Raw genomic sequence first — 14,368 nt, forward strand, 5'->3', positions numbered from 1 at the left:
CATCATCTCTTCACTCTCAGACAATGCCTATTCACTTTTTTATTTTTCTCCTACCTGGCAATTTTATGATTTTCACACATCCAAACTGGTCTTTCATATCACTTTATAGAAGAACAGGGTGGGGGGAATAAGTGTAGAGTCACTGCGTCTGAATGCGTCCAGCCTACGTACAGCTGAGAGTAGAGGAAGGGGCCTGCTTGGCCTTGAGTGACCTGGCAGGGCAAGGTTACTAAAACAACCTGAGGGCTATATGTGGTACTGACCACAAACACAGGGCGGCAAGCACACAGTGCTACTGCAGGCTCAGGGTGTTCCAATATGCTTGTAGGATAAAGTGTTACATAGTTATCACCTCCACCCCCCCAGCCCAATACCCTTTTGTTTAAGCATATAAAATAAACCGGTTTTCCAGGCTCAGGTTCATTGTATCTCCATCAGAGCACAATGTCCCACCTGGCCCAAACTCTGTCTTTGTGTTTTCCTTAATCCTCCATCGACCTAAGGTCACAACAAATAAGAATCTTTATTAAGAAAATACTTGTATTTGAAATTGAAAGCAGGGGAAACTCAGGGACCCTAAGATCAGATACCAGCTAGCAGGGAGACTTCCTTTCCTCTCTGAAGTCAGTAACGACTGCACACGTGTAGTGGTGCGTGCTACTATGGGACACAGTGAATTAAAAAACACACAGACTCCCAAATCCTAAGATGTAAAAGGACTGTATGTGTTCCTTTTCTTTACATTTATATTCAAACACAATCAGTTCAGCACTTCTAGAACCTTCCTGACATGGATAATTATGAAATTTTTGCTTTAATTACACTTCCTTATTGGGGAATACCATTGGCTTACAAAACAATCAACCATCCCAGTTTTTGAAGCAGTCCTGACTGTCAGGGGAAAACATTTAACCTTATAAAGATCTGAGGTCTACCTTCTGCAAGTTGACCACCCATTGGACTTAATAGTCTCTTCTGGAAAAAATGCCTGTTCGACAGTCTATTTAGTTATCATGTCTCTCTCTCTTGTTCTCACTTCCAAGCTGAAAACACCCTTCAACTATTTCTCACATTCACACCTTCTAGACCACTCAGCAGGGCTGTGCCCAGACGTGCTCCAATTTACTAGTGTTTCCCCTTAACACAGGCACCCTGAACTCACTGATGATGTGCTGAACAGTTTGACCAATGTACAGAGGGCAAGAACTCCCTCATTACTGGTTCAACTCAAAAGGTAATTTTAATCTTTACTAAAAAAAAAAAAAAAAAAAAGTTACTAAGTCAAGCACACCCCTCCTCCACTTAAAGATACTTCAAGTTTCCCACTATTAGAAAAACAGCCACAATTTTTAAAATAGCTTCAAATCTGATCAGAAATCTGATCAGCCCTGAAAGCTTCCCCAGCTCCATCTCCCAGGACTCTCTCCTCTGCTTATAACATAGAACTAAGTCATTCAAAACTCTACTCATTTTTCAAGTCTCCATTCTTTCATTTAACACATGCTTTCAAAATTTATCCATGTGGTAGTATGTACCAGCACTTGATTTATTTTGATTGCCAAATATTCCATTGTATGAATATACTATATTTTACTTATTCATGCCTCTGTTGATGTTCCTTCGGGTTGTTTCCACTTTGGGGCTATTACAAATAATGCTACTATGAATACATGTACACAAGTTTTTGCATGGACATATGTTTTCACTTCTCTTGAGTAAATACCTACAAGTAAATACCCTATATTTAACCATTTGGGAAACTGCCAGGCTGTTGTCCAAAGTAGCTGCAAAATTTACATTCCCTCCAGTAGAGTATAAAAGTTCCAATTCTCCACATCTTCATCACTTCATCCTAGTGAGTGCCAAGTAGTGTCTCATTGTGGAACCCCTGCTTCTTAGCACAAGCCCCTTAAAAATGAATTGAAGGACTTCATCAATCTATCTGTAGCAGTTCCTCTGCTATCCACTCATCCATTACAACCAGATTTCTGTAATTTCATTACAGCCACTGTTTTCTGTAGACTCTTTGAAGGCTCCTCTTGAGCACCTTTATTAAAGTCATTCTTTAGATCCTATCTTTCAGCTGAGTTAAATCTTTTCTTATTTTTTTTTAAGTGAGAGGAGGGGAGATATTGAGACAGACAGACTCCTGCATGTGCCCAACCGGGATCCACCCAGCAACTCCTGCCTAGGGCCGATGCTCAGACCAACTGAACTATCATCAGTGCCTGGGCCCACACTTGAACCAATTAAGCCACTGGTTGTGAGAAGGTAAGAGAGAGAAAAGGGGGAGAGGGAGAAGAAAAACAGATGGTTGCTTCTCATGGGTGCCCTGACCAGGGATCAAACCCGGGGCAGCCAGGGATTGAACCCAGGACTGCACACTAAGAGCAGAGGCTCTAGCCACTAAGCCAACTAAACGGGGCTTCCTTAGCTCTTAAGATACAGTTTATGTCTCATCTCATTTGGGAGACCCTCTCTGACCACCTGAGGCATTACTCTTTTGCCAACAGCACCTGGTTTGTATTATTCATCTGCATGCTATCTCTAAAATTAGGTAACTACTCTCTTAACTAGCACCTTATAGGAAGGGATACTGCCTTCTAATTCCTTATATTTCCCAAACCTAACAATGTACATAATTGTACATAGTCAAACAACATGTTGGTGATAACATTTTAACCTTTAAAAAAGGCTTATTTCTTGACTTTTCATCAGAAAAATACCTAATGTTTATTACTAAATGTTCATTACCTTTAAAAATGCTGGAAGCAGCCTCCATTTTTCCTGTGAATCAAAACAGTAAGAGTGTCAGGATGTATGCTAACAATTACAACATTTTTATAAGTTATTTTAATGTACCAAAAATGACACACTTTATCACAATAAGCAAAAGAAAGTAAATCAAAACTAAAAGAACAATTTTTATATGGTAACCACTTTTATGAAGATCATATAGGTGTGTACGTACATTCGTGCATACAAATACATGTATACACACATATACCAGTTTCTTAAATAGAATATAATTTAGTATCTTCTTAATGACTCAAGATTCCAAGCACTTTATTTTCAGGCCACTTCCTGAGTAAGCAGCTTTGCCAGTTTGAGAAAGGGACAGTAAGTTTCAGAGTGGTGGAAAAGCCAGATCTCTCAACTTCTTTCTCTCTCCCATTTTCTATCAGCTAGTGCATGGTCAAGAGCTCATCTCAGAGCACATATAGTGTTCACCTTCTACATTAAAGAGGTGCAAACCTCCACACTTCTTGTGTTCTTAGGCTTTCTATTTATATTCTGCTGAGGTTGTAAGTAGTCTACCATGATAAGACTCTTCATGAATGGCATCTAAACTGTTAATGAAAAACCTGACAGATCGGTAGAACTGAATCTAAAGCAAAATATACTGTTTCTGAATAAGAGCCTGAGAATTACGTAAGACCCTGCAGCAACAATGAAACTTTTGACTTGCACTCTGGCATGAAAAGCAATGGAATTTTTTGAACAAGAGTGACATGATGATGTGACTCATTTTAACTGGATCAGTTAAAATAATAAGTTGAACTGCTGGGTTGAGAACAGACAAGGTTAGAAACAGGAAGATCCTTTAAGAGTTTATTGCAATACTCCAAGCTGATAATAGTACAGGTAGTGAGAAATTGTTATATTAGCTAGGAGACACAATGTGAAATTCAAGCCAAAGGACTTGATAGTAGATTAGATAGAGACTGAGAGAAAGAGGACTTAAGAATGACCCCTTAGAGTTGCCATATATGGAGATGAAGAAGCAGGGATGCTGTCAGAGCAACAGGTTCAAAGTGTGGGAGGAGCCATCAGGAGTTTGGTTGGGGGCATGCTAAGTTTTGAGATACCCACTGGACATTCAGCTGGAGATTTGAAATAAGACAACAAACAGAAGTTTGGAACTTGGGTAGCCTGGAGATAAATTAGGAAGAGATCAGCAAATGGATGGAAATTATAGCCACATAATGGATGAGACTGCCTGAGTGTAGATGGAGAAGGGTTCCATGAAGAATAAGAACATTCCAATATTTAGAGATGAGGAACAGAAAGCAGATCTAGCAAAGTGAACTAAGGAAAAAGAAAGAGGCCAAGGAAAGAAGGAGACAACCAAAGAAAGTAAAAACATTTTTTCTTTTTTGAGAGAGAGAAAGAAGCATCAACTCATAGTTGCTTTCACTTTAGTTGTGCATTGATTGCTTCTTGTGCCTCAACTGGGGATCGGACCTTGGGCTCAAGCTGAGCCAGAAACCCCTTGCTCAAGCCAGCAACTTTGGGCTCAAACCAGTGACCATTGGGCTCAAGCTGGCAACCTTTGGGATCATATGGATGATCCTATGCTCAAGCCTATGAGCTGTACTCTATCCAGTGACCTCAGCATTCCAGGTTGGTGCTCTACCTTCTGCACCACCACCAGGCAGGCAGTAAAAACATTTTTCAAGAAAAAAGTGAGGTGGGGGCAAGGGGTATATAAGAAATCTCTGTACCTTCCTCTCTCAATTTCACCGTGAACCTAAAATCTCTAAATAAAATTAAGTCTTTAAAACTTAAAAAAAAGCCCTGGCCAGTTTGCTCAGTGGTAGAGCGTTGGCCTGGCGTGCAGAAGTCCCGGGTTCGATTCCTGGCCAGGGCACACAGGAGAAGTGCCCATCTGCTTCTCCACCCCTCCCCCTCTCCTTCCTCTCTGTCTCTCTCTTCCTCTCCCGCAGGGAGGCTCCATTGGAGCAAAGATGGCCCGGGCGCTGGGGATTGCTCCTTGGCCTCTGCCCCAGGCGCTAGAGTGGCTCTGGTTGCAACAGAGCGATGCCCCGGAGGGGCAGAGCATCGCCCCCTGGCGGGCAGAGCATCGCCGGGTGGATCCTGGTCGGGCGCATGCAGGAGTCTGTCTGACTGTCTCTCCCCGTTTCCAGCTTCAGAAAAATACAAAAAAATAAATAAATAAAAAAAAAAACCTTAAAAAAAAAGAGAGAAAGTCCAGCAAAACTAATCTATGATAGGAATCAAAAGATGGGGCCCAGGCTGGTTGGTTCAGTGGTAGAGCATCAGCCCAGTGTGTGGATGTCCCAGGTTTGATTCTAGTCAGGGCACACAGGAGAGGCATCCATCTGCTTCTCCATTCTTCCCCCTTTCATTTCTCCCCCACTCCTGCAGTTGGTGCAATTTGGCCCCCAGGAGCTGAGGATGGCTCTATGGCTTCTGCCCCGAAGAGCTCAGCTGCTGAGCAAAGGAGCAACCCCCTAGATGGACAGAGCATCGCCCCCTAGTGGGCTTGTGGAGTGGATCCCGGTTGGGGCGCATGCAGGAGTCTGTCTCTGCCTCCCCTCCTCTCACTGAAGGAAAAAAAAAGATGGAGGTGGTGGTGAAGACAGACTGAAAGGTAACTTTCTGGGGTGATGGAAATGTTTTACGTCTTGATTTGGGTGGTAGTTATTTGGGAATACACAACTGTCAGAACTAATGTAATAGAACACTCAGTACTCCTGCATTTTATTGCATATAAATCTACAAAGAGGAATGAGAGAAAGATCAAAGGAACTTTATAAGAAGAGTAGAAACACAGGTAGTGAAGGAGGGGAGAGGGTGAGGGAGAAAGAGGCTGGGAAAGCTATCAGTGGCCAGACTGAAGAAGGTCTTATAAACATAGTAAACACTAGATTTTGCCCTATAGGCAGAGATTGAAGAAACTGAACAGACATAGCAACACAATCATATTTGCATGTTTAAACTGATGGCTCTGGCCATGGAGCAGAGAACAGATAGGAACAAGAGAAGTTAGGAGCCTAGGAAGTAAGAGATAACAGAGGTTCAGACTTGGAGAACAGCTGAATGAAGTTCCAGATTTTAGTATAGGACGGATGGAAGATTGGACACAGAAGGTCAGGAAGAAATGTCATTCCTGAGTCAGAAGACTGGAATTGTGGTTTTAGTTTCTTCATGCTTGTGCAAGAAGTAACAATCTTTTAGGCTTATTTCTTTAGCTGTATGGAAAAGCAGGCCAGTCAGCAGCGAAGGATGAAGACTAGTCAGACTGCCAGAGTACAAGTTCCAGATCAGCTGCTGATCAACCTTCTGACACTGGGTTATTTAACCTCTCTGGGCCTCCTGTATTCCCTGGCAAAACGTAGTGGAAATAGTACTTATTTCAGAGAATTAAACACCATAATGCATGTTAGGTTTACAACAGAGCCTGACACACAGTACTCATTAAGTGTTGGCCCTTACTATTACCTCCTGATAATGACTAGCAGTGTATTTATTGCAGACACTCGTAGATTGGATCTGATGGACTGACAATAGTAACTCGATCTCATTAATCAGCCAATGACTATAAAGAGGTTCTTATAATCCCACCAAAGTTCACTGATCATGTCACTTTCCTGCTGAAACTCTTCGACAGCACCTCACTCCTCCTGCAGATGTCTAGCAAAACATTCCATAAGCAGGACTTGTACCTACCCCTCTTTCATCTCTCCTCCCCTCTCCTTCACTCTAGGACTTATCTGAGTTCCTCAAAAACTACCGGGGTTCAAGTGTCCTGTTCTCTAGACCTGAAATCGCTCCCCTATCTTTCCAAGACTCGTTTCTCTGGATTCCCATTCCATGCCAATTACGATTCTGGGGCCCTGAAAGGTTATGATATTAGAAAATAAAAGCATGTCAACAGCTGAACTTCACCGGGCAGCTGCTCCCTGTAGAGCAGTTATCCTTAACCTCTGATAACCTGTCTAAAGCTATGGGGCTATTTCTCAGAAAACACCTATGCAGAATTCTGAGTAAATGTTCAGGGCGCTTAAAATACGCCTGCAGTCTAAACTTGAATTCCAGGGCGAAATGGGAGATAACTAGCCTGGCACTGAGTCAATGTGGTTTTACCACTACAGCCAGCTATGGGACTTCACGAAAGAGGCCTAAGCTGCCTGAGCATCAGTATCCTCTATAAGCTCGCAAAGATGGAATATGTCCACCAAAGATGGACCCGAGGGCAATCTTCTCCACACACATGAATGCAAGGAAGGGCCCAACGCGAGAGCTCGTCCCGTGCCGCTAAACTGCGGCACACCGGCAAACGGCAGCCGGGTGGGGAAAGAACAACTCGCCGTGTGGAGACCTGAGCATGCGCAGAAGCTGCGGCCCGCCCCGTTCTGGGGCGAGAGCTATCCGGGTACCGCCTCCCAAGGATGCGTCTCTGCCCCTTCCTTTATTCGCGTGCTTGGCCTTCACCTCTACAGTTGATATCGGCGCAGCCAGCTGCTCCGCGGTCAGGTTCCCAAATTCCTCCGCAAGCATGTCCATACTGCTCTCGATGAAGGAAAAAGCAAACAGAAGCCTCACACACCAGCCTTCGCTGCCTGAAGGAAGTAGCTGTACCCGTAGACAGGCGTGCGCGTGCCTAAACGTTCCCCGCCGCGCAGGTTGAGTGAAGGCGCAACAGAAAGGTTCCGCCTGCTCCCGGCCTGCTCCCGGGGTGGAACCCGGATGTGGCTGAGTCGAAGTTGGGAAACTGCGCCCCTTGGTGTCGTTTGGAGGTCTCGCCCGAACAACCCTAAACTTCGGAGGACAGGTTCATTGCCAGATATCCTGTAATTGAGACCAATAGAGCATATTGGTTGTAATTTTAAAAATAATTAAGAGAAAGGGGTAAACGAGTAATTTAAGCAACTTGAACCACCGAGACAGAGAGCTCACGTAATTCAGTCAGTCCAAAACGACACGTTGTATAGTATATTTAAATAGGAAATTTGCCAAATGCTTAGTAAGGGAGAGTGGTTTTAAGAAAAATACGGTGCACGGCCTGACCAGGCGGTGGCGCAGAGGATAGAATGTCGGACTGGGATTTGGGAGGACCGAAGTTCGAAACCCAGAGCTCGCCAGCTTGGACCCGGGTTCTTATGGTTTGAGCAAAGCTCACCAGCTTGAGCCCAGGGTCGCTGGCTTGAGCAAGGGGTCACTTGGGTCCCCACGGTCAAGGCACATATGAGAAAGCAATCAATGAACAACTAAGGAGCTTCAGTGAAGAATTGCTTCTCATCTCTCTCCCTTCTTGTCTGTCTCTATCTATTCCTCTCTCTGTAAAAAAAAAAAAATACATAAATAAAAAATAAAAATATAGTGCGTGTATGTGAATAGAATATTATTCAACTATTATAAAATAACCATAGCGAGGTGGTATTAACTCACAGGACAGTTCAATTCTAAAAGGACTGGAGGTAAGGTCCAGGAATAAATATCAGCACAAGGAGAACTTTAGTATGAAAAGGTGACATTTCTTTTTTTTTTTTTAATTATTTATTTATTTATTCATTTTAGAAAGGAGAGAGACAGAGAGAGGAGAGACAGAGAGAGAGAAGGGGGGGAGGAGCTGGAAGCATCAACTCCCATATGTGCCTTGACCAGGCAAGCCCAGGGTTTCGAACCGGCGACCTCAGCATTTCCAGGTTGACGTTCCATCCGCTGCGCCACCACAGGTCAAAGGTGACAGTTCAAATCAAGGAAAAGATAGGTTATCCAGTAAACGATGTTGGAAGAGCTGATTAGCCATTTAGGAAAAAAAGTAAATTCTGTATGGATGAAATATTTAAATGTTAACAAAACTTTAGAAGAAAATGCAAGTGAATTTATTCATAACGTGTGATGATGAGGGCCATCAAGGCAATAGTCAGAAATTCATAGATTTAATAATATAATTCTAATCAAAGTTTTAGAATTCTATGAAAAAAAATTAAATTTCTGAACAGATTTTTAAAAATCACCATGAATAGAGTTTTTAGAAACACAAGTTGACAAAAGACAAAGACTTGGTATCCCTAGTTTAAAATGAACTTATACAAATCTATAAGGAAAAAATCCCATTGGGTAAAACAAAACAAGAGATACCAACCGTATTGTTTAGTGGGTAAGGAGTTTCACTTTAGGAAGATGCAGAAGTTCTGGATATGGATGATGGTGATGGTTGCACAACAATGTGAACATACAGCCCCTGGAATAGATAGTTAAAATGATTAAAATGGTAAACTTAATGTGTGTTTTACTACAATAAATTATAAAAATCTGTTAAATATATATTTGTCATTTCCTCATGAATGTACAGACCTTGACCCAGGTTAGTCTAATTGCTGAATTAGCTACTTCAAGTAATTTTGAATGTCTGTATCTTCTAAGTATTTTACTGATTTCTGAAAGTAAGAGGAGAAAGGAAAGAAAAAAAGAATTCTTGCTCAGGATTTTACACTTTGCTTAGGGACAGATACACTTTTGTATTATTCTCATGAATTAGCAGAGAGCAACCTATTTAGAATCTAGTCTGGAAGGGACTGTGAAGTGATTATTTTTTTGTATTTTTCTGAAGTTAGAAGTGGGAAGGCAGTCAGACTCCCGCATGCACCCCACTGGGTCCCACCCAGCAAGCCCACCAGGGAGTAATGCTCTGCCCATCTGGAGTGTTGCTCCGTTGTGGCCAGAGCCATTCTAGTGCTTGAGGCGGAGGCCATGGAGCCATCCTCAGCACCCAGGCTAACTTTGCTCCAATGGAGCCTCGGCTGCGGGAAGGGAAGAAAGATAAGAAGGAGAGGAGGAAGGGTGGAGAAGCAGATGGGCGCTTTTCCTGTGTGCCCTGACCGGGAATCGAACCCAGGACTTCCACACGCCGAGCCGATGCTCTACCGCTGAGCCAACTAGCCAGGGCCATGAAGTAATTTTTTTGAGAAAAGAGATGTCAGGGTTGGCTTAAATGTTTTGGCTTTCTGTTCCTAAGTCTTCTTGGCTTCCTGCTGTCAAAGTGGTTCCCAAACTTTAGACTGCCTCACCTGGAGAGCTTGTTAAAACAACCTCAGCTTTCTGATTTGGTAGTTTTTGTCTTGGGTCTGCATATTTACATTTCTAATAAGTTCCCAGGTGATCACACTTTGAGAATCACTTTCTAACATAAGACCCATCACTCAATACCATATCTTCTGCTCATTCCTAGCTCTCCTTCAGACTGGGACCTTCTGGAACAGAGACAGTCTTGTCTGTCCTTGTATTTCCATGTTCAGGGACAAACGCAATGGGTTTGTTCCTGAATAAATGTGTGTGGAAAAAATAATTTAAAAGAAAAACATGGAATGAGTTGATAATAAATGCAATGTTCTGTTTTACAATTTTTTTCAATTCTAATTTTTAAAATTTCTCTTGAAAAGAGGAGGATGTGGTTGCTGGGGTCCCAGAGTCATACATAGCAATAATTGGCTGATGTTGAGTGGAGTTAGCCCTTATGCCACAATTGCCACAATTTTTCATCACCTGACCCCTGAGGTGTCAGCTTTTGCACTCCCTGGTGAAATCCATGACTTCTTTCTGATATTCTAAGCAGAAAAAAAAATCAGAAACCAAAAAGCTAAGAACAATCTCCTGATTTTTGTTCTCTGCTGTCACATCCTTTTCCTGAGATGTTGGCCAAAAAAGAGTGGTAGCTTGAATAGAGGCAGTTAGGGTAAGGGAATTGCAGAGGGAAAATGGTTGATACCTTGGACTACTATCCTATCACATATGTAAAAGTGTTTGGGTAGCCAGGTGGGACAGTGAGTAAGGCAGTGGGAAAAACAGGGGCATTGGTTAAAGGAGAATAAAGGAAAGGGCAGGCCCTGGCCAGTTGGCTCAGTGGTAGAGCGTCGGCTCAGTGTGTGGATGTCCCGGTCAGGGTACACTGGAGAAGAGATCATCTGCTTCTCCACCCCTCTGCCTTCTCTGTCTCTCTCTTTTCCTTTCCCACTTGATTGGTTCAAGCACATCGACCCAAGTGCTGAGAATGGCTCTGTGGAGCCTCGGTCTCAGGTGCTAAAAATAGCTCAGTTGTAATCATGGCCCCAGATGAGCAGACCATCGGCCTGAGACTGGGGTTGCTGGGTGGATCCCGGTCAGGCAAATGCGGGAGTCTTTCTATCCTTCCTACTTTCACTTGGAAAAGAAGAAAAGGAAAGGGGAAAGCAGAGGTGTCCAAGCTGTGCCCTGGAATATTAAAGCTTCTGTTTCCTGAGTGTTTACTATTTGCCATACATTAGAATAACACTTTATGTGTATTCTCTGATTTAATGAGGAACCCCTGGGGGATAAGTAGGATTATCCTCACTTGACAGGTAAGGAGACTGAGGCTCATAGGGATTAAGAAATTTGCCAAGCAGAGCTGGGATTTAAATTCATAATTATCTGACACCAGAGTCCATGCTTTTAACCTCTCCATCATAATACTACAGTGAAAGGAGGGTGGAAGGAGACATTTCAAGCAGAGAAAAGCAGCCTGCACGATGGCACGAGGGCTTTCAATGACATAATGCCACATTCTGGTGATTGAGTGTAGTTCTCCCATAGGGCCATCAAGGGAAGTGTTTATAGATGACACTAGAAAAATCCATTGGGGCTGAACCTTAATGGTCTTTATGCCATGTTAAGTTAGACCTTACAAGAGGCTTCAACATGAAGATACTAGAAACAAAAGAAAGATTATCCTCTCTTCAAAACCTCCATCCATTCAGGGTGGGAAAATATGTGTGGTCTTGATTTCTATACCTGAATAAATTCATATTAGAACTAGAGAAGACCAGAACAATGTTGGAGAAAGAATAAGCGCTCTTCAGTGTGAAAAGGCAAGTGCAAAGGGGGAGTCCTTGAAGTCTGTCATTTCACAGATGGAGGAATATGATCAGAAGTCCCGACTGTAATCAGAGAGCATTTTGCATTTTGAGTAAGACTGAGTGGTACAAAACTTCTAGCTGCCTGCCATACCCACAGGCCTTTCTCTGAAAAGCCTTGCTTTGCGTCCTGTGACATTATCATTCTGCCAAATAGAGCCAGGTACCTGCCAAAGATAGCCATGTAAGGAAGCTGAGGTGGCTTGTCATGAGACCCCCTACCCAGTGAGGGACAGTGGGAGATGGGGTGTCCATACTGAGTAATGGCAAATAGACCGCATCATATCCTCTTTCCTGAGATGTTTTTAAGGTGAACCATAAGAAGGCAGTTATAGAAAGCAAAAGTAGAGAAGTAAAATAACAAGTCAGCATTTGGTAGCAACAGGACAGTAAAAACTTTTCATTTGATGACCTAAGGAAACCAATGTAGCATATAGTTAAGAGCACATATTCCAGGGTTTGACTTTTTTTTTTTTTCTGTATTTTTCTGAAGCTGGAAACAGGGAGAGACAGTCAGACAGACTCCTGCATGCGCCCGACCGGGATTCACCCAGCGACGCCCACCAGGGGGCGATGCTCTGCCCCTCCGGGGCATCGCTCTGTTGCAACCAGAGCCACTCTAGCGCCTGGGGCAGAGGCCAAGGAGCCATCCCCAGCGCCTGGGCCATCTTTGCTCCAATGGAGCCTTGGCTGCGGGAGGGGAAGAGAGAGACAGAGAGGAAGGAGAGGGGGAGGGGTGGAGAAGCAGATGGGCACTTCTCCTGTGTGCCCTGGCTGGGAATCGAACCCACGACTTCTGCACGCCAGGCCGACATTCTACCACTGAGCCAACCAGCCAGGGCCCAGGGCTCGACTTCTTGAGTTCAAATATACTTACCATACTTACCAGCTCTGTGACCTTGGATGACTTCCTTTGCCTAAGTGTCACTTTGCACATATGGAAAAAATGATAGAGCCTGCCTTACAGTCTGTTGTGCAGTTGTATGAAGCCATTTATACCAAATCCTTAGGGTTGTTCTTACCATATGGGTAAGTGCTTGAAGGCTGTTATTATTTTAGGGGGGAAAATTATATTTAGGTTCTCCACCAAGTCTGCCAGTGCAGCTGTTGGGACAGATTCCTGGGTTTCCTTTCTTGTTCATAAAGCCTTGCACTAAATCCCGAGGTGCCTTCCTTTGAAATCTTAAAGAGACTAACATAGTAAGCTTAGAAAAGAAAAAAATAAAGCTTCACTTCAAAAATAGAGAACAAGAGGGCACAAGTTGATAATACAAACATACTTTCTAAAAGGTTAGATTAAATCATGGATAATAAAGTCATGATTGATTACTAAAGGAAATCAGAACATGTTGGGTTCTGCCACTCTCCTTTGAAGTTGACATCAAGGACAGTAACTGCAGCCTTCCATATACCCTTGAGTTTTTCTGCCAATGACAATATTGGGCTTAACGAACCATGCTTCTGATGAGATATCACAATTTTTATTCTTATGTATTTAAGTACTTAATTATCACATCTCACGATACTAAAACCTCTTGAAGCTTGAAAGAGATTTAGGACTAATAAATTACAGTTTTTATAATGCATCCTGGCTGCACTATGCGTTGGGATTTGCGGACAGTTTCAAGTACGTCATCTCATTCGGTTCTCATAGTATCTCTGTGAGGTAGGTAGGTAGTAGAGTAGGAAATCTCCACTGGGGAGATTTAGGGAGATAAGAGACTGGCTCGAGTTTATATAGCTGTTGACTAGTAAAAGTGAATTCAAACTCAGATCTGTGACTCTCAGTTCCATGCGACTTTCGCTAAAGGAGTAGGAAATTTTGCAGCTTTTCTACTCCTCAGTCTCCTCAGCTGTCAAGTGGGGAAAATAAAAACAAACATCTTCAGAGGTAGAACAGGTTAAACTTTAGTTTCAAAAAGGGGGTCAAGCGAGAAATAAAAAATGTTTACAAAAGTTGTCACTCCTTACGCCCATGGCATACTTCGCCAGTAAGATCCAGAATTCTCTACTCCTTGTTCTGGAACTGGCTTCAAAATCCTCCCAACACAGTGCTCTGAGGAGCTACTAAAAGATCAGAGCAGACACATAATTTTAAACTTATTTTTATGAAAAGAAGGTTTATGGGGCATACTCAAGGAAACTGGATGCTTACCAAAATTCATGCAAGCCTCTTTCTCCTGGGTACATTTTCCTGCCTCGCGGTTAGATGAGAGCATGGGATTGGGTTCTGGAATGGACCATAATACTCTGAAGATGTAGAGGACAGCTGAGTCACAAGACAGATGGAAGCTGGGTCCCTGAATGGCTGGAGGAGCCTCCCACCCCCACACCACCTAGCCCATTTTGAACTATAATTCGAGAAATGTCTTATACTAAGGCTACCCTGATTTGGGAGTTTTTGTTGAGTAGTTCATCTACACACATTAATAAAGGTCGACTTCTTGTGATTATGCCCTTCCTTGAATCATCTTTTGGTGTCCATTCTCAGAGGCAATGCTGGACTAGGTGGTCTCACACACTCCTTACTTTCAAATTCTCAAGACCTCATGAATGTACAGTATAGTGGATTTGTTTTTCTGCTCCTCAGCCTACTCTTCCCATCTGGGAGAAACCCCTAGTTGGGTGACTTTTGTTGGGAACATGGGAGTCTAAGCATCAGCTACTCCCTTCATTCCATCACCTGC

At 43.1% G+C, this 14,368-nt stretch overlaps 1 protein-coding gene across 1 annotated transcript in view; it reads right to left on the reverse strand.

The window, feature by feature from the left end:
• The window catches only part of POLR3B (RNA polymerase III subunit B), a 136,037-nt gene extending 128,641 nt beyond the window's left edge, over window positions 1-7,396 (reverse strand). The window contains exons 1-2 of the mRNA XM_066356055.1: window positions 7,240-7,396; window positions 2,755-2,787 (exon numbers count right to left, since the gene is read on the reverse strand). Of these exons, the coding sequence (XP_066212152.1) occupies window positions 2,755-2,787; window positions 7,240-7,311 (105 nt within the window). The 5' untranslated portion in view covers window positions 7,312-7,396. The remainder of the gene's footprint in view (window positions 1-2,754; window positions 2,788-7,239) is intronic.
• Window positions 7,397-14,368: the final 6,972 nt, after the last annotated feature.

Source organism: Saccopteryx leptura, chromosome 1, assembly GCF_036850995.1.
Source record: "Saccopteryx leptura isolate mSacLep1 chromosome 1, mSacLep1_pri_phased_curated, whole genome shotgun sequence".
Classification (NCBI taxonomy): domain Eukaryota; kingdom Metazoa; phylum Chordata; class Mammalia; order Chiroptera; family Emballonuridae; genus Saccopteryx; species Saccopteryx leptura.